The 19,551-nt window shown below is 37.2% G+C and overlaps 1 protein-coding gene across 8 annotated transcripts in view; it reads right to left on the bottom strand.

The window, feature by feature from the left end:
- NLGN1 (neuroligin 1) overlaps nt 1–19,551 on the bottom strand; it is a 420,011-nt gene that overhangs the window by 173,367 nt on the left and 227,093 nt on the right. For all 8 annotated transcript variants that reach the window (XM_064385263.1, XM_064385264.1, XM_064385265.1 and 5 more), the window contains one exon: nt 13,263–13,415. In XM_064385263.1, the coding sequence (XP_064241333.1) occupies nt 13,263–13,415 (153 nt within the window). The remainder of the gene's footprint in view (nt 1–13,262; nt 13,416–19,551) is intronic.

The raw sequence follows: 19,551 nt of genomic DNA, 5'->3' as shown, positions 1-19,551 counted from the left end.
GTTAAAGATCAGAAAACTTTAAAAAAAACTTTATCACATGTTTAAAGTTGCTTTAAATTACACAAATTGCTAAAACTCCTACATTCTCTCTTTCCATCCTTTAGTGCCAATGTTTGCTAGCATGGGATAGAAAAAGGAATTGTGAATTTTATAGCACAGCAAACGAGTGATTGTTTGTCCTGCTGGGTGTTAGTTCTGACCCAGGTAGCAGTGTTTTATAGTCTGAAGATCAAAGGGCAGCTTACCCATCCAAATCACATTTCAGCTTTGTTTATTACTCTCTTAACCTTTCATCTGTGCTTTACACAGTGCTGAGAAATATAAATATAAAAAATGTTCAGAAAGCCCCGTTTCAGTGACTCATCTTTACTTCTTTACTTATCATAGTATAACAAGCTCTTTGCTCTTCTTAAAACTCTTCCATCTTTAAAAGTGCTATAATATTCCTTCTGAAAAATGAGTGACTTAATATACAAAATACATTTTCAGCTTTCAGAAAAAGTGCTTCAACTTGTTTGATTCACCTCAGAAATACTGTTGTTTAAAGAGTCGATAATATTGAAAAGACTTAATGAAATATTAAGGTTTGTCACCAGCATTGGGTTATATTTTTTTGTAGTCTTTTAAAACTAAAATTTTGGCGGGGAGGATTTTTTTAAGGAGATGCAGCAAATAATACCAGATATATGTAAACACTCACAAGGGAAAACAAACCCATTTATCAGTTGTATTCTTACAGAGAAATCCTCAAAGATGTCTCTTAAACAGATTTTTGGGTTCTGCCAGTTGTTAAGCACAGGATATTTAACCTCATTTTTGCAACTGCTTAATTCCAAAACATTTCACTTCTTGGATTTACTGAGAAGCTGCTTTTAAAAGTACCTTCAACCTGCTTCATTCATGTCAATTGCAGCAAGCTATTAGCTGTAATTGGCAATTTAATTTTTTTTTTCCTTTTTGCTGCTTTTAGTGTATGATCAGCTTCCAAAAAGTAAGGTTTTAGAATTTCACTAATGTACCCTAAGCGATGTATTCATCCATAGCCCAGGCAAATTTTAGTTAAGAAATTGGTCTTTATCAAAATGTGATTTTTCAATATGCATCAAGAGATGTGAAAAAATATGTCCTCAGGAATTGCCAAATTGTCTGGAAAAGGAACAGCGAGACGAGTGACAGCACAGAAGAAACACTCTGGCATGACGAAAACAAAGAAAAACACAGGATGCAGGTGGTTGGGTGCTGAACCTAAATAAATGGCACCAAACTAAACCAAGCTTACACCGGATCCTTTCCTAAGAGGAAAAAATACAAAGGGAGAGAAAATGTAGTCTTCCATTGTCTTATATCATAACTTTGGAGGCAGAAAATATTTAGGATTCCTTAAAATCAGGAGCTCCATACCCAAAAACCCAAATTCCAGCAGAGAAAGCTACAACATAAGGCTGGGCATGATCTAGTCTGTGACCATTTGATTCCTACTCACCTCCACCCCCCTGCTCAAGTCCAGGGTAATGCTGCAGTAAGGGCAGGGTTTACCAAAAGGCCTGGGAATGCTTAGGTGTGACAAAGTTTCTGCACCTCTGCTGTGGGTATAAGCCTGGTTAAGTTTTCAGGAGACAGATCATTATCTCTCACTGCCAGACTGTCAAAACAGAGCCAGTTTTCTCCATTGGGATGGTGGAATAAGTAATCCCTCCTGTGCCCATGAGCCACAGGCTGAAACCTTAGCTCATGTGAGTAGATGATACATCAAAAATAGGCAGTAGTGTGGTTATTGCTTTGCAGAATTATTTTTTTCTTTTTTTATTTAAGACTATTATAATGGGATAACGCATTTTCAGGCAATTCCAGACTATGCAGAGAGAAGGTTTAAGATATTCAGGTGTTAAAATAAGATATTCAGGTGTTTTAAAAAAGGATAAATAAAGAAATATGAAAGATAATCAGGTGTTAAAAGACCAGGTAGATGTCTAGAGAATGATTGATCTGCTCCCTCGCAGTACTCAGGACCCACTGCTCTGCCTTAGCATCACAGAATCACAGCCTTAGGGTAGCTGGGAGCTGTGGGGACTTCAGTTCACCACCTCCCCTGCTGGACCAGGGTCAAGTCAACCAGGTTACTCAGGGTTTGAGTATCTCCATTCACTGGAGACTCTCCAGCCTCTCTGGGCAACCTGATCCAGCATCTGACGACCTTCAGAATAAACAAGGTTTTTATTTTTGGACTTTCCTCTATACGTGGTGGCCACTGCCACTTGTCCTCTTGCTGGATGCCACCAAGGGTCTGAGTTTGTTTTTTTAAATCTTCCTCATTCTCTATAAACTCACATTGAAGCCAGTGAAAGCCACACCCCTTCACCTGCTTGTTTTAATTTCCTTTGGCTTTTTGCATCTTGCTCTCTTGGCAGGGAGAAGTTAAGAAGCAGGTTCTGAATATGTTTCTGCTGGGTTCTGCAACTTTGCAGGATGACTTTAACAACTAACTGTTGGCACACATTGATCACCACAAGTAATTTTGTTTCTTTCAGTGAGATTGATTATCTTTACCTAAATCATAGAGATCTCCTGGGAGAAAACACTAAGAAACTACAGAGAATGTGATGGGAAAAGCTTTTAAAGGACTAAAAAGTTTTAGCAGCAGCAAACGAAGAGCTCATGTAAATGAAAAGCACAATCTCATGACAAAAGCTCTCATCTGTACAGTCACACAAAGGAACATATCTATTTCCATCATCCAAATGCCAGCATTCAGTCATTAATGGGAAATAAACCCTCTCGGGCTCATTTTTCAAAATTATTTTGTAGGAGTGTTGTAAGGGAACCATATAAAAGCAGAGCAAGGCTCACACACCTGAATGCAATATCCAGGATTTGTTCAGAGCCTTTCTGGAGCACTGCAGACTTCAGGAGTGGTGAGCCACAGAGCTGCTTATGAGAATGTAAGAAACATGGAGCCAGATTTCCTTGGTGCTCCAGGCAGCAGAATCAAAACCTGCACCTCCTTCAGAGACACTGCACCAGGCAGTTCTTCTGTAGATGCAAAACCTTGTCTGTACAAACACAATATTTCCTGTTTGTGCTTGGTCCTGGTAAGAATAGATGAGGTTCTAGCAAAGCTGATGATTCCTAATGACAGCTGCTCATTTCCACCTTGCAAGAGGACTTGCTCTGTGATAGCCTGGAGCTGGATCTGGTTGCAAGGCAACATTGTCTGCAAGAGAAGGGCTTTTTCAATCTCTTTAAGATGATCCAGATTTTTTTCTAACCTTCAGCTGCATCTTTGATACACTATAGCCAAGCAATATTTTTTGTTCATAATTTGCACATCTCAAGAAAAGGAAAAAAAAGGTTAAAACTCAGAATTTATTCTTCATCATACTTTTTCAATATTATCAGTTCCACAACACCTACTGAATACACTCCTGTTTGTAAATTTGTTTGTACACAGCACTTTCAAAAGAAACCCATCAACAAGAACATCTGCTGCCATGACTGAATTTGAACCAGAGATCAAAACACTACTTATGAAATATTTATAAAAAGAAACCAGCCAACAACTATATAGAACTTTCAAAGGATAAAAAAGCAACATTATGCACTTATGAGGGGGAAAGGAAAAGAAATGTGTGCATTGTTTTAAAGCCATTTAAGAATGGAACTTTAAATTTGAAATTGTGATCATTACTTCTACAGCATCTACCTGGAAAAACTGCAAAGATGAAATTCAGGCACTTCCACAGATGTTGAATTTTGTTGTTGCTGGAAAATGCAGGTAATATCTTGTATTTTTCAATAACATTTTTAAAGCACATCTTTAGCTGGAGGGAACCCACATTAGAAAAGCTCTGTGCTAGCAAGGTAGTTGTCAAGCGATTTCTTTGTCATGAGAAAGAAAATAAATGAAATAAGGAGTACCTTTCCATTTTAAGTTATTTTTAATAGCAATTCAAGAACCTAATGATAATCAAAATCCAAACAATGTGCATCCAAACAACTACCAGGTACAATGACAGGATAAATTCAGTGATGAAAGGAGCTTTAAGATTTGAATACACAGGCTGTGCAAGCCCATGAAGTATCAAAAGAGAAAATTTTAAGTAATAAAATCATAGAATGGTTTGCATTGGAATGAGTCTTAAATATCATTTAGTTCCATCCCCTGCCACGGGCAGGGACACCTTCCACTAGCCCAGGTTGCTCCAAGCCCCATCCAACCTGTCCATGGACACTCCCAGGGATCCAGGAGCATCCACAGCTTCTCTGGGCACCCTGTGCCAGGGCCTCACCACCCTCACAGAGGAGAATTTTTTTTCCTGATATCTGATATAAACCTACTCTCAGTTTGAGGCCATTCCCCCTTGTTCTCTCATTCCAGGCCCTTGTGAAAACTCCCTCTCCATTGCAGCTCCTTCAGGTGGTGGGTCACAATTAGGTCACTCTGAAGGCTTCAGAGTTGAAGGTTGAGCAAACCAAATTTTCTCAGTCTTTCCCCATAGGAGAGCTAAATCATCAGGAAAAAAAGGTGGAAAGAAAGTTAATATTCCTCTTAATGTGAACATTTCCCTTTCAGTCCACCATAATTTAGCTATCCTTGTTAAGAACTATATAATGGCAACAGGAAAATATTTTGAGAACATTTTTCAAGAGGCACGTCATAATGAAGTGAGTAATTATAACATCCCCAGGGTGCTCAGGAGTGCATTTTAGAGGGTCATTAATATGGCTCATGGGTAGCTGAAAGCACATGGCCTTTAGCCCCACAGCACACAGGGGGCCCAGTGAAGGACACCCCGTGGTGTCACTGCTTCAGTGAAGCCTCGCAGATGAAATGCAAACCCATCTCCAGGGGAGACACAGCATTTTCCTGGAGCTGAAAGGAAAATTTCAGTCACAGAAGCAAAGCAATTAATGTGTGATAAACTACACCAACAAGTAGAGATGGGAGCAAACATTTTGGGAAGAAGTTAATTTCCCTATGTGTTTCCTGTTGGAAGCAGTGAGATGTCACAAATAAGTGCCTACCAAACTCAAGGGATGTTGGAACCTAAGCAAACAAAACAGCTTGGGGATATGTTTGCCTAATCTTTTTGAAATTATTTGGTGCTATGTAGTGCTCTGCCTCCTTTCTTTTAATATTTTGTGCTTCTGTAGTGAACAATTCATTCTTCAGTAGGAAAATAAATAGTACAGAAATTTGTCAGCATACCTATGGCAATTTAAGATCTCTCAAACCAATTCCTCGTGGAAAGCCTTGAGAAAATGAACAAATTATAATGACTAAGGGATATTTTCATTTAAAAAAATCCAAGATCTGACAAAAAATACAGCAAAAATTATTTTTAAAATCAGTAGGATTCTTGAATGCATAGTGAGTCTCCCATACAAAGGTTGCTCAACTCTCTTTCATTCTATTTCATTAAGATCTTGAAAAAATAGTGAGAAATTACTGTAGAACAATGAAAAATGCCAGTAAGATTTATTTCTCAAGCAATAAACCCCCTGAAACATGGAGGATATATTTCAAATTCTTAATTAAAGTGTATAAGTGATCTTTCTTTTCTCAAAAATATTTTTAGCTTGCAACATATACAACACAAGATATATTCAAAATACTTTTACAAATGCATTAGTATCTAATATTTATATTTGCTGGAAGGCAATTTTTGTACTTTGCTTAACAAGGGATATTCACCAATATACAACATTTCCTCTGGCCTTTCAGAGATCTTCATCTAGCAGTTTTTCATGCTATGATGTATTCAAATGCAGTTTTTGCCAAAATAATATTTATTTGCCAGTATATCTTGGGAAATAAGAAATCAGTGTCTCAAACAACAGTCTTCTATATATTCTCCATTAGAAAGTAATGCAAATTGCAACATTTTTACTGTAGTATTTTCTAGGTTGGCTGAGTCAGGCATTTACACATGGATCACAGATTAAATAGAAGAAAAAATTTAGGACTCTCTCTCTTGCCTGTACTGCTGCCAAGAGAGTTTTGTACCTCTAGATCTATTGTTCACATTACTCTTTTTAACCATTGAAAAGTGCTGCTACAACCTTAAAATACAGATCTTGTTCAACTGACTCAAAAATATCATGAGGTACTACATCAAGGAAGTATCAGAATAATATTTGATCTAGTACCCATATATGTAAACTAATTTGCACACGAAAAAACCCATAAAATGAGGAATTTTATGCAACTGAAATGTGTGAAAAATGAGAGCAATATTTGCAATGGAAATCCCTGTCAAGTTATCTTTTGCTTCCAAAGCCCCACAGTATACAGAAGTGCTTAATTTAAGCTTCAGAAAACTATTTTAATATATGTAATTAAATGCCGTCAACTGGGAATTTAGAAATATTCTATCTACTTGTCCTGCTACTTCTACCATAAATGTTGAAAGGATTTTCATTCACCTTTTTTTCTGGGCATGAATTACAGGTGCATAAAACTCAGGGGTGCAGAGGTCCCCACCCACCAAGGCTGGACACAGACCTGACTTGGCTGCTGAGCTGCAGAGTATTCCTTAATGTCTTCCTGCTTGGGTTGAAAAACTGAATATTGGGAACTCAGAGGATTCCTTCTGTTTGGGAATGCTGTGCAGTGAGATACAAATGACATAAAAATCCCAATTTATCCCCACCTCTTAGCCTACAGTCAGACAGATCCTTTCCTGGGAAGTTTGGCATCTTGGCAAAGGCAGAGCAGCCTAAATTCTGTTTGGTTCTAAGGATGGGGCCAAATCTGGCTCCCCAAGAAATCTCCCATCCCATCACAAGAAATCCAAAGGCTTAGGATACTGTATAGTGAAAAATACAGGTACTGTTTCACAGCTCAAATATTAAGAATACAGTAGATTTAAGGTTTTGTGGGGATCAGTGATGGTGCAAAAGTAATTTGGTCAGACATGACTTGGAGCAAAGTGAAGGTAGTTACATGTAGCTAGATGATAAAAATTACAAATAGCATCATGTAGAATAATAGGGTCAAAGATTTTTACTTTTTTTTTCTGAGGCTGTAAGGTATTTATAACTTTTATTCAGGGAGTGGTTTTTCCTTCCTATTTTGCAAATATTATCATGCTCAAGTTTATTCTGTTCTCAAAGATAAATGTGCTATTTAGAAAAACTGGGATACTTTTATTATATGATTAAATATTGATGAAGGAAGTTTATCTTACCAAAAAATAATTTTTCTTGACAGAAATGACACAAACTGTTCTTATGCCAAAATGAATAGTTTTAAAGTTTGTTATTTGCTATTTTTCTGTTTACCAAAAAAGATGTCTTGAACATCAGAATAAACATGTTATTTAAAATGTACCTGTACCAAGATAGAAACCTATTCAATGGTAAATAAAATTATGTCTTTGTGCCCTAAAAAATAGAGAAAATGTTGTGTGTATTTATCTATCCAAGCAGGTGGATAATGTCAATTGGCTGTGCTAGAAAAAGCACAAATAGAAAAGAAATGGTTCATTTCAAGAGGGCACTATTTATTCAGGGTTCCCATTTCATAAATATCTTGCCTGCTGTGCTTTGACCCTTTAAAGATCTCTAGCCAGTAACCCATTGTTTATCTCACATCCATTTTGTCATTTGGGTGGTACAGACCCAAGTGTGGAAATCTCCCTTTCTCTTCTCCACTGCATACCCCACCTCCCTTTGGCTGGCACTAACTCACCAAAAAAAAACCCACTAAAAAGTCATTAATGACAGCAGGTCTGAGATTTGAATGCTAATTCTATTAATGGACCTGTGAAATTAGGACACTGCAAATCCAGCTGAGCCGTGCTTGGGCCTCCTGCAAACTGGGCTGCCCTGAGGTTACCTGCTATATTAAATAAGAATTGTCTAATACATTTTTAGAATTCTAAGGATGTGTAAATCAGCCCCTGTGAAGTACAGCACCAGGGGGAATAGATAACTGCAGTACTATCTCTATCTTAACTCCTTCTATTTATCTAGAATCAAATTCATTTGGAGGGCTTCATACCAAGACTCTGTGATGCCCCAGGCTAAGGTAGGATCAGATCAGGCCTTCTGGACACCTTCTCTACTTTGCAATCCTAAAATATTAAAATTTCATTTGTATCTAAAGGAAAACTGTTATGAAGCTGCCAGGGATCCCTAAAATTATTTGTAGATTAACATTCCCTGCATGTTCTTGCACTTCAGAAAACTTGAATGATTTTTGACTGCACATTTTGATGTGTTTTGCTATTAATTTTCCATCTTTACTTTCAATGTAATGTACTTTTAATTAGGCAATAATATATAATCTTTTGCTCATCTATCACTTTTACTCAAACATCTTAGGAAATGGATAATAGAGAAGAGGCTCATCAGAGACCCTTTAGAGGTGCAGCAAAGCTGGAATAAAATGCCATCTCCTGACAGTACCTTTAAGGTTTCATAAAAAGATAATGGATGTGCTTGTCACCAAAGCTAATGATCAAACATTTTCCCACTTTTACTGGATATTAAATAGTGAACTATAAAAGAAAACCCCACAGTCTAAGCAATGTAGGGAAAAGAGTCTTCGTACATTTTTTATCTCCTTTGATATCTAACTAACATAAACCTTCTTATTGCACTGTTACTTTCATTGAATAGCCACTATGCCATGAGATGCTTACTTTTACTGAAGTTGAAAAGGCTTCTTTTCTGGAGAGACAGCTCTCCACATTGCAGAAAAAGAACATAATAGGCTATATTTGGAAAAAAATTAAGTGAAATGAAACATCAGTTCATCACAAAATCTTTATAAAGTTGACCAAAGCCTTTTAATCTCATCTGAAGCAACTCTTGAAAGTGTTATATCTAAGTGTTGTACATTATTTTGAATCATAATTTTAATCCTCTTTTTAATATTTTCAGTAGTGTTACCATGTTGTCAAAATAAACAGCAAGGCAGTAAAAAAAACCATCCAAACTATGTGATGGAGACAATACAAAATAAATCATTACCAAAATTAGGGTAAATCAAACTAATAAATTTGAAAAAATCAGAGTAACGGTGAAAAAAGCAGATCTGGTTTGAAAGCAATGGGAAAAAATGATGGTATGTTATTCTATTTAAGAAGATAAGAGTTTTAAAACAAAACAGGACAGTACCTTCTAGTCAATCCCAGTGGAATTAGACTGCTGAAATAGGCAGGTATTTCCAAGTTGCACTGAAGTACCTTTCATTATCATACATTCTCATCTCTGTGACCTGCAAATGGTCAGCTGATAATTCTTCATGCCATGAAAGGTTCAGCAGGCTGCATCCTGGAATTGCCAGAGTACTGATGCACATAAACTTGCTCATAAAGGAAAGGTTGTGCCTTATTTTTCTGGCCTGTTGGGAATGTGCAGCTCTTTGCTGAGAGCAGGATGGATGAGGGCAGAGATTCTGGGCTTGGCAGAGGTTGCCCAGCACTTACTGCAGGGCTGTGTCCTTGTATTTCATGCACCTCTTTGGCCAATAAGAGGTTGCAGGTTGGCATCACTCTGCACAGCAGCAAATGGGTGTTCAAACCTGAAGTATTTTCCTCATGTATGCAGACATGCAGCAACAAAACATTTTATGGCATAATAAGACCCATCCTCTGCCACTAATTTATCCATAAAGTTCCAACAGTCACTAAAAAAGTTAAGAAAGGGCTTTTGTGACAGTGTTTTTCTCTTTGTTCTGTTTTCTGTCACTAATGTGTGTTTTATTTGGTATGAATGCTGCAGCCCAGCACAGCTGGCTCACAAAACACAATACTGAAAAGTAGAATTTTGGGCTGGACAACACAACAGAATTCTAAGAACAGCTCTTCTCAGAAGCAGCTCTGTGCAGGAGGAGCAAATACCTTTCCAGTACCCTCGTTCACCACATCACTTCAAATTATGGGCAGCCAGGCCCTGTCACAAGGGGATGCCCTGCACTGAAGAGCCCCATTGCTTTCAGTGCAGTTATTTGGGAAATAATGTACTGAGTAATGCTATCAGAGCTTTCAGTCTGCTGCAGTGACTTTACTAAAAGTACCAACTGAAAAAAAAAAAAAAAAGAAGTAGTGGAACACCTGGATAAGTGTTTTCTATTCAGTAATCCCAGACAATACTCTCACACTAGTGGGTGACAGTACAAATGCAAGGCTAAATGACAGTAATGGTCCCTATACCCCCCTCAAAAGGGAACATTTCATATAATTAAAGAAGGTATAATGAGGACAATCTCACTCATGGGTGTGCTACCATATGAACATGAATTTTGGTCTAAAAGTTTAGGATGTTTGCCTTCCCAGGGCAGACATTGTGAATGCCTAGCAGAAAATACAAAATATAGACAATTTTTCCTTTTTATTTATTACCACCTTTGATCCAGACCCTTGGAATGACAATTTACTGTTTCTGCAGGGACAACCACTGCTTCTTAAAGAGGAAAAAATGAGAAATTTAAAGCAGTGCTCAAACTAGAGATTTCTCTAAGCCATTATTCCTTCCCCCTGTTCAGTTTGTGAGTTTCAATACAAATTCTTTTTTTCTATTAAAGTTCTATTAAAGTCCTGTGGCTTAAAGATAACCAAGAACAAAGATTATAAATTAATAAAATGAAGAAACACATTCCCAGTTAGCATAAACCAGCTCTTTCTCTCCACTAGTGAAATTGAAAGCACTAGTAGCCAGTGGTGACCGAAAGCATTCTCCTTCTCTAAATAAACCTTTCATAAGAAAGAACACAAAAAACAGCAATGGTAGTTGTTTAAGAAAAGTCAACATCTTGGTGAAATGGTGGCAGATGACTCACAGAGATCATCTATATAAAGACATTTATCTACAAAATTCTGATACAAGAAACCAGATCAATAAAGGGCATGTGAAAGGGAGAGGACAGACCTTATTTCATCCCTACATCTTCTCATGTGGTTAATCATTCCTTGAATTTTCCTTCTGCCTGTAAAGCCAGGTATTTCACACAATGGTGAAGGGATATCCAGGTACCCCACAGGCACCAGTCAGTGGAGCTGGACCTCTCCCCTTGTGGGATAGGATCAGGAAAGGGAAGCTGAGAATTTATTCCCTATGCTTTTGTAAATCCATATCTTAATGTGACTGCAAAGGGAAGAATTCTGCTGGAATAAGGAGGAGCAGGAATTTCAAAATGTCAAAAAGTTAAAAGTTGATATCTACTATGATTCTGCACAGTCCTACTCTGACGGTATCTGTAGATTAGAAAACAAGGAAGAGCAGGAAAAATTTAAACTGCTCAAATTTTCTTTTCTGATTGTTGCTCTGTTTCTCCACTACCTGTTGAATCATACATCATCATTATTTATTTAATACATGATGGGCATTGCAGCAAATACAATAGATGTGCATGACTTCTACATAAACATCATTGGTTTTGCTAAGAAAACCCTGCCCACCTTTTGCAGGGTTTGCAGAACGTTGTATCAAGTATTCATACTAATCACTGGATTCTGCTGTGAATTTTAGAGGTTTTACTGTAACAGGTCCCACTTAAAATAAAATCAGCTCTTTGACCCTTGAGGCTCAGTAAAGATCATGAAACACAAAGAATCACAATGAACAAAAATGAAATCCTCCTAAGCTGATGAGATGTTAGCTATGGGTTACCCCAGTGATCCGTGTTAATTTACAAGTGCAAAAATCATTATCATCAACAAAGGTATGTTAATTTTCATCTTTCAAGCAACTACCCCTTTTAAACACGGCAATTACTAATGACTTAGGAATCAGACTAAATAATATACAAAAATAAACAGCCCTTTCAGATAATAGATACTTTCTTTTATACTGGCATATAATACAGAGAAATATTGTTTGAGACATCAAAGACAGGCACAGGTGCAAAACTGAAATGTTGATTAGAGGCAAAGGTATCAGATTATTAACTTCTGTACTAATATGAGTCCAGGACTTTAAGTCATCACATAATTAGAAAACAAGTGGAAGAAAACAGAAGGAAGAAAACCATACAAAATACCAGAACTCACTTAAAGTGTTACATCACAAATGAAATCTCCACTACCAAGGAAATAAATCCAGACAATAATAGTTATGATCTCTCTGGAAATTATTCAGTCCCTTGTAAAACACAATCACAGTAGACTAAATTCAAAATCTAAAGTTAAAATCCATTCCGTCCCCCTGAAATTAGGGCGTCAGATTTTTAACAACAATTAAACTGTTGGAAGATAATTACCCAGATGAGCAAAGCAGAAGCAACGCACTTGGGGACTGAGTTAACCAAATTCTAAACACCAAGAACAGGACAATGACAAAAACCAAAACCAACAACCCAAAAGTAAAGCAGAGTAGCAGACACTTGAAAATAAAATTGACTGGTCTTCAGAATAAATTCCCTGCTGTGAATGACACTTGGTCTGTAACGCCCTCTCAGATGTTACAGGGAACACCCTCACACCTATGGAAGTGTTCTAGTTACTGTTCTGATCTCCATTATATCCCAGGACCCAAACCCTGCTTTCAGGAGTCTTAGCATGCAATATTTTGGTAGAGTATGCAGAAGAACCCCCTACCAATTATATTTTCTCAAGAGCTGGTGGACTGTATCATGCATGTGACTATTCTGAGAAAATAGCAGAGTAATTTTTTTTCCGTAAATACAAGGTACCAGAGGAAGACCACACACCAACAGCACGAGTACATTCTTTGAATGTATTTGAAACAATCAAAAGTAACTCTTTCATTCTCTAATTCATGATCTGGAAAGAAATACTGGACGTACTTGAATGACACACATGCCATTACTCAAAACCCCAATGAAGTTCAAAACAGGCAAAAAGATGCTTTCATAACATTCTTCATTTTTTCAAAGCATGACAAAATCATGTTAATTCAATGTTAGTCTCTTTCATTCCAATAGAAAACCCTACCCTCTATGGCTTAAAAGCTTTTAAGAAATTAATTTACCCATCTATGAATTAAAGCATCAGTGTTATTCACAGAAACAAACAAAAAAAAAAAAAAAAATAAAGGAAAAATAAAAAGAGAGAAACTCTTCAGCCTGGACAGCTCAGCAACGGGAATACCTGTTTCATGCAGCATGACAGCAGGCTCTTCCAGAAAATACCTGCAATGTCTTTATATCTCATCCCCAGCATACAAACCTTATATTGACAAAGAAAATTTAAAAATACTTCTCGTCTCTCTCCTGCCTTTTTTAAAGTACATTCTCACATATAATATGAATTGCATTGCAGATAGCAGGGATTAGTGGAAAGCTGAAAGCTTCTTACCAAGTACCCCAAGGCGATAGTTGACTGTGATGACTATCACATTCCCATAACTTGCTAGAACACTGCCATCATATAAATTTCCAGTGCCTTCCATGTAGGACCCTCCGTGAATATACACCATCACAGGCTTAGGTCCCCCACTGTCCCGAATGTCTGGAAAAAATATTAAGACACATTTTATCTCAAGAAAGCACCAAAGAAGATACATGCAATATTTTAATTTTTTTTTTTAATTTTCTTAGTGAGGTTATTTTTTTCTCTAAGTGTTTCTCAAGCAACGTCTTTTACATAAGGAAATGGGCAGGTGGGCACAAGTGCTTGTTTGTGGCTTGCTCATTAACTAAAACTCTTATTTTTTAAACACTCTGAAAAGCAGAAAGGAACTGAAAATGGTAACACATTTGCTCAAATGCAATGAGGCATTGCTCTGACTCTGACCCTGCTGAATTAGTTGCCTTCTATCTAATGCCTACTAACACAAGAGTGAGCTCATTTTGGCTGAACACTTCTGAAAACTCAGTGCAACTTGCTGTTCTCTTACCTAAGGGAAATACAACATATTAAGATAAACAAGATTTCTGCTTGTACATAAAGGTGCTGATTTTTCCTGTCCACTAATTTGTAAAAGGGAAGAAAAAACAGCTGTCTTTGGATGGGTCTACAGTTTGAGGTCAAAAAGTACTTGAAAGTTGTTTAGCACTTAGACCTTGAATTGAGATTATTGATAATTTCAGGGGATCCTGAAGTTTAAGGTACATGGATACTTCTTAGTTTCCTAAATCATTAAAAGGTCTGAATAGTTTGAAAAATAACTGCCTGAAACAGTACCGAAAAATCCCCACCCTGTATTCAAAAACAAAAATTGTAAGACTATCAAAAGTGGCATCAAAGGCAGGGAATAGTTTTAAAATGTTAGAAGCTCTGCCATTCTCTCTGACAAAAAAATTAGATATTGTCACAGTGTTTTGAGTTTGGATTTAGGTATCCCTCCACCTCCAAACAGTCTTATTTGCAAACAGATGCATCTACTCAGAATAAAATTTTGAATATATGAACAGTGTTACTCCTCTTGAGGAGAATTGTTCCTGAGTACCAATTCAAAACAGCTAGTATGGGCTGATATGTTTTTAAAACTTAGGGGTTTTCTGTTGGACAGGAAATAAATCAGCTTAGGCGTAAATTTAAACTCTTACATCTGATTAAATTGCATTTTGTTCTGAATTACTGGGTGCCTGAGTCTCTTCCACCACCCAAACCATAATATGGCATAATAGTCACTCAAAATTTAAAAAAAGCTAATAGCGAGTGAGCATAGGAAAATTTCCCAGTGATGAACTGTTTTGAACATTCTGATTCAAAACCACTTTTTTTGGTCATTATGACAGTATTCAAGTAACTCCTCTGATTGCTTCCTTCAGCTTTTGAAGAAACCTCAGATGTATTGTTTATTCCTTTGATTTGGAAGGATCTTAGTTTAGAAGCTTTCAAGGGAGCTCTCTGCAGAACTGCTGGAATTGTTTCTGAAGCACTGTAAGGAGTAGGTGGGGGCAGCTACACTAAAACCCTGCTTTTGGAATTAGTTGAAAAACAGCAGCACAGATGTTTCTGTTTATAAAAAGCCAACTGCTACTATTACTTTGATATTGATTCTGATTTGAACAAAATGCCAGAACAGGCGAGATCAGAAATTGGGCCTTCAATATTGGAAGTGCTAGAAAAATCACTTATTCAAGACCAAAAAGATGATGAAAGGTTGTGCATGAAATTGCTTGTATTGCTCTGCTTGATTGTGCTTTTAGTGAGGGCTTTCCAACATACAACTTTCAGAGTGTAAAGCTGCAGAGATTATTTATCTTCACTGTCCATAGGATGGAGTTATGAGCTTCTCAGGTTTAAAATCTACACTGAAGAAAAAAATCTTTCCAAATTCATATACTGTTTCTAGTAGATGCTTGTTCTTAGTCTATTCTGCCTTTTTTTTTTTTTGATACAAATATGGAAGCAATAATAAATTATTAATCTGAAATCACTGTGTGACTGTTCCCAGCAGAAATTGTACACAGTTAATTGTATGCTTGATGGTAACACAGGGGGAATCTGTCTCAGAATTCTCCTTTAATTAAAATTACATAGAATTACAGAGCACCAACTGTGAACAGCAATGAAATGTTGGTATCACTGGCCTGTATATCTGGAAAATAATATTGGAATATTTAGAAAAGAATGAGTGTCCTTTATCTGAGAAAGGAAGCACACATTCATGAATAAAAATCTCATATATAAGGAAGTTATTCTTTGAGTAATTTCTGTCTCTACAGTACTGTTATTTTATACAACTAATATCCTTGTAAAGATTACAGATCAGATAGATAAGGGAAGGCCAGTTTCCAGCTCTGCCTCTGTGCCATGTCAGAGCAATTGACATGCAGAATGAATTTTCCTCATGCTGCTTTGCCAAAGCCATCAGTCATAAGAGGAATCCCTCCCACAAAAGGGAAACTCTCCCTCTGAGGGAGAATCTAGAACTCTGCTGGAGACATCAGCCAGGGTATGCAGCATTCAGCTGAGGTGGTGGCACTTTGGGCTATGGATTATACAAAGCTGTGGAGCTCTTCATGGGAAAAAGAAAGATCACTGCATTTGGTCAGAGGTTTCATATCAATTGCAGTCTACAGACAGGAATGTTTGAAAGGTGCAAATATTCAGCTGGAAAAGTGTTGTTTAAGTACATGTGTTATTAGCAACTCAGGTTATTAAACTATAAGATCGAAGGAAGAGAGCAAAAAATTCAGACTGCAATCAAGAATTGATTCCTACCTTAAAATGTTCCTCCATGAAAAGTCTCATTCTTTAAAACTAAAATGGAGGAAGAATTAAGATAATACTCTGTGAGGAGAACACTTTTATATATTGGTATGAAAGTAGAAGAAAGATGCAGTTTTCAAAAGTGATTATTGAAGTTAAGTGTCCAACTCAATGAAGTAAATAATTGATATTTCTGGTACTCAGGTACTTTTCAAAACCTGACCATAAATGATACATCCTTCTTTTTTTCCTTCAGGCTGGTGTCAGTCTTTTTTATGCATGTGCTGGAGTGATCTCAGGACACTGTAGTTACACTTTCATATGCAGATTAATAGTTATTCATGGATGCAGATTAATAGCTATTGTGTTTGTACCTCATTCTGAACCTGAAGACTTTAGGTGTAAATGTGGCATTTCTGCCAAGGGTAGATTTATAGACTGATTTAATTTAGTTGTGTTCTGCATTTTTGTTGCTTTTTATTAAGTGTTGCTTTAATTAAAAAGAGATACATTAATCTTTTCAAAGACATATGCAAGGATAGCACTGTTAAAAATCCTTCTCAAATTCAACTAAGTTCTGGTTTCAGTCACACATATCATTTTTGAGTGCTGTGATTTGTTTGGTTTTAAATTGCTAGTTCATAAAACATCTAAGTAGATCTTACTGTACAGCAGAGAATAACCTTATTTATATTACATATACATTAACTTTCTTGTAATTATTTCTATTATTCATTCTCTTCTCTACCTTTCTAATGTTTGTTGCATCTACTTTTTGTGTCTCATCTTAATTGTGTTACAGACAATTTAGGAATGGGGCTGACTTTTATTCTCTGTTTGTTACATTACACAACAGGGAACCAGGTCTGACTGTGAATATCAGTCACAATTGTCATATATAACAAAACATAATTATAGCTTCAGTCATTCAAAACTGCTGTGAATTGGCCACGTGACTTAACAAGCATAATTTGCAGGGAACAACCAAAATGGGAAAGGAAAAAAAAGCCTACCTTGAGACAACTTCACACAAAAAGATAATTAGTTTAGCACCGATGTCACAAGCATTGCTTTTCTAGATGGCATAAAAAATTGTGACAGCTTGATGCAGATTGTTAAGTAAATCTTGGATTTTGAACAGGAAACAAGACTAGAACAGTGGCAAACTTTCAGATTGGTTAGTGCAAAACCTGTGTGTGCCCTCCATAGGATGCTATGTGGATATGTGTGTAACTCTTCCATGAGCTTTTTTAGAAAATATTTAAGTAGAGCATGGTACCAATCAGTACTACTAGTAATAATTTTAAAGACTTTTAACAGCATTTGACCTTCCAGTCTGAATCCATCAGATGCCTTATAGATGCACTACCACTTAATGAACTAGTGCACTTAATCCTAATATGTAAACATCTATTAATGCCACATTTTTAAAATTAGATATAAAACTAGATATTCTGAGACTATTAAAGTAACTATAGAGCTTCTGTCAGGAGTTTTAGATATCTTTTCTATTTTAAAATACAGCCTGCATCCATCAGGCTTCAGACAAATGGAATTCCCTCCCTTTGTTTGTTTTCCTACCTGTCAAACCAGGGGATCATTTAGTGCACTCTCAAACCCTTAACTACCTTCACCTGAAAATTACTTGAGATCCTGATGGAGGACTATATGAATGTTATCCTAGCATGAAAAAGGCCAAAGCTTTTACAGGTAAACATCTGGAGCAGATTCCCATTAGAGTAGGACCTCAATAGCCAGGTAAGCAGTCATTTTAAATTATTGAAGGATGATGGTTAGAACGGCAAAAGCTGACAGACTCTTCACTGTACAAGCAATGCTTGGCAGTGCTGAAAGTCAAATGAAGCCCTAAAGAGGTACTTAAATTAAAGGTCTGTCAGAATTTTATCATGCGTGTTTTCAAGTATTAATAACATCACCACAAAAATTTGACACAATTTGAACAGAGTGTCTGTGTGTAAAGGGAAAATATAATCAGCACAATTTAATGTGCAAGTGGCATTGGAAGCTGTACTTTGGAGAGGAAATCAGGGAGCTAACATGGATGGGTGACAGGAGGAACAGGAATCATGGATTTGGCTATGGGCATCAGTCAACAAGCTCACCCAAAGTGATCAGATCTGTTCCCCCAGCCTGGCTGGCTCCCACTGAAGGCTGTAATCAAGGCTGGAGCATGTGGTTGCTTTGCAGGGCAGACAAATGTGTTCTGCAGTTTGCTGATCCCTCAAGTCCAAAAACGTGCAACCACTGCCAGACAGAGAGTGCTGCTGCCCCTCTTCCTTACCATGACAGCTGAAGGCAGATTGAATGCCAAACTTGGCATCCCAGAGTGTTTTAGTCCCAATGGGGTGATAGGGGGTTTGGAGAGACTCAACTCTGCAAGGTGCTCCTTCACACCAATGGCACTGCAGTCTGTTCAGCATAAGAGGGGATTTGTAGATGAATTCTGCATCATTAGCAACTTAAAATTTGAGTTGCTTTTTTAATTTTTTGATTTAAAACATGCTCTGGACTAAGAACTTCCTTCTGCCAACGAAGTCCAATAGCCCATACAAGACAGAGCACCAGACTAAATTATCAGAATCATCACAGTTACAGCCTGTGAGCAAACAGCAGCATCTGTTCCTAATCTGTCTCCTTTTCCACAGGAGAAATTGAAAGGCAGGAGGGAAGAGCAGAAGCATCTATCAACTGCAGTGCAGACCCCACTTCTGAGGCATGTGCTCTCAGCAACAGACATGGTGTCTGCCTTCCTCAGACTCAGCATCTGTACTCCTCCTTTCTAAAAATGGAATAGCAGCACTCCTGTGTTGCAGGGGGATGCTGTGAGGCTGAATGCATTAAAAACAGAGATGCTCAAACAGCTCTGGGGACTAAATAAGGATTTAAGATTTACAGATTGATGTGCCAGGCAAGGTGTGTACGATAGAGCAGTGGATGAGAATTCATTTCTGAGCAATCCTTCATGGATATTTCATACAACACTCTCTACTTAGAAGTCCAGTTCTGATCCCAGAGTACACTGGCTGGTTAATAGTTTGTGTTGCCATATTTTAGGTCATGCTTAGGATTTTAGTGGGCAGGAACTAAGGGTGCTGATTTTTGTTATTTATTTATTTTTGTTATTTATTAAATTTTTGTGAAATTAAATTATTGCCTGACCAGAATTAAGACTAAGACAAGACAATAACATTAGAATACTTTACTTTTTAAAACTGTTTTTTTTTCCAGACTGGGGAAAGTACATTTTGTGTAACTGCTCAGCAATTTGAAGGTAAATCCTGCATCTACACTAGATATTGCATATCTGAAGATCAGCAAATGGGCAAATGCACCACTGCTATAAAGAGGGAAAGCCCCAGTGCTCACTGGTTGAAAATGCTTTTGCCACTCTTGGTTTTGGTACCTGCTCAAGTTGTTCAATGTTTACTGAAAACAGGTGAGCAATAGAAGTGTAGGAATGAAA

Source organism: Passer domesticus, chromosome 11 (genome assembly GCF_036417665.1).
Source record: "Passer domesticus isolate bPasDom1 chromosome 11, bPasDom1.hap1, whole genome shotgun sequence".
In the NCBI taxonomy this organism is placed as follows: Eukaryota; Metazoa; Chordata; class Aves; order Passeriformes; family Passeridae; genus Passer; species Passer domesticus.
The sequence above is the reverse complement of the archived record's forward strand: the minus strand, read 5'-3'. Positions and strand labels throughout refer to the sequence as shown.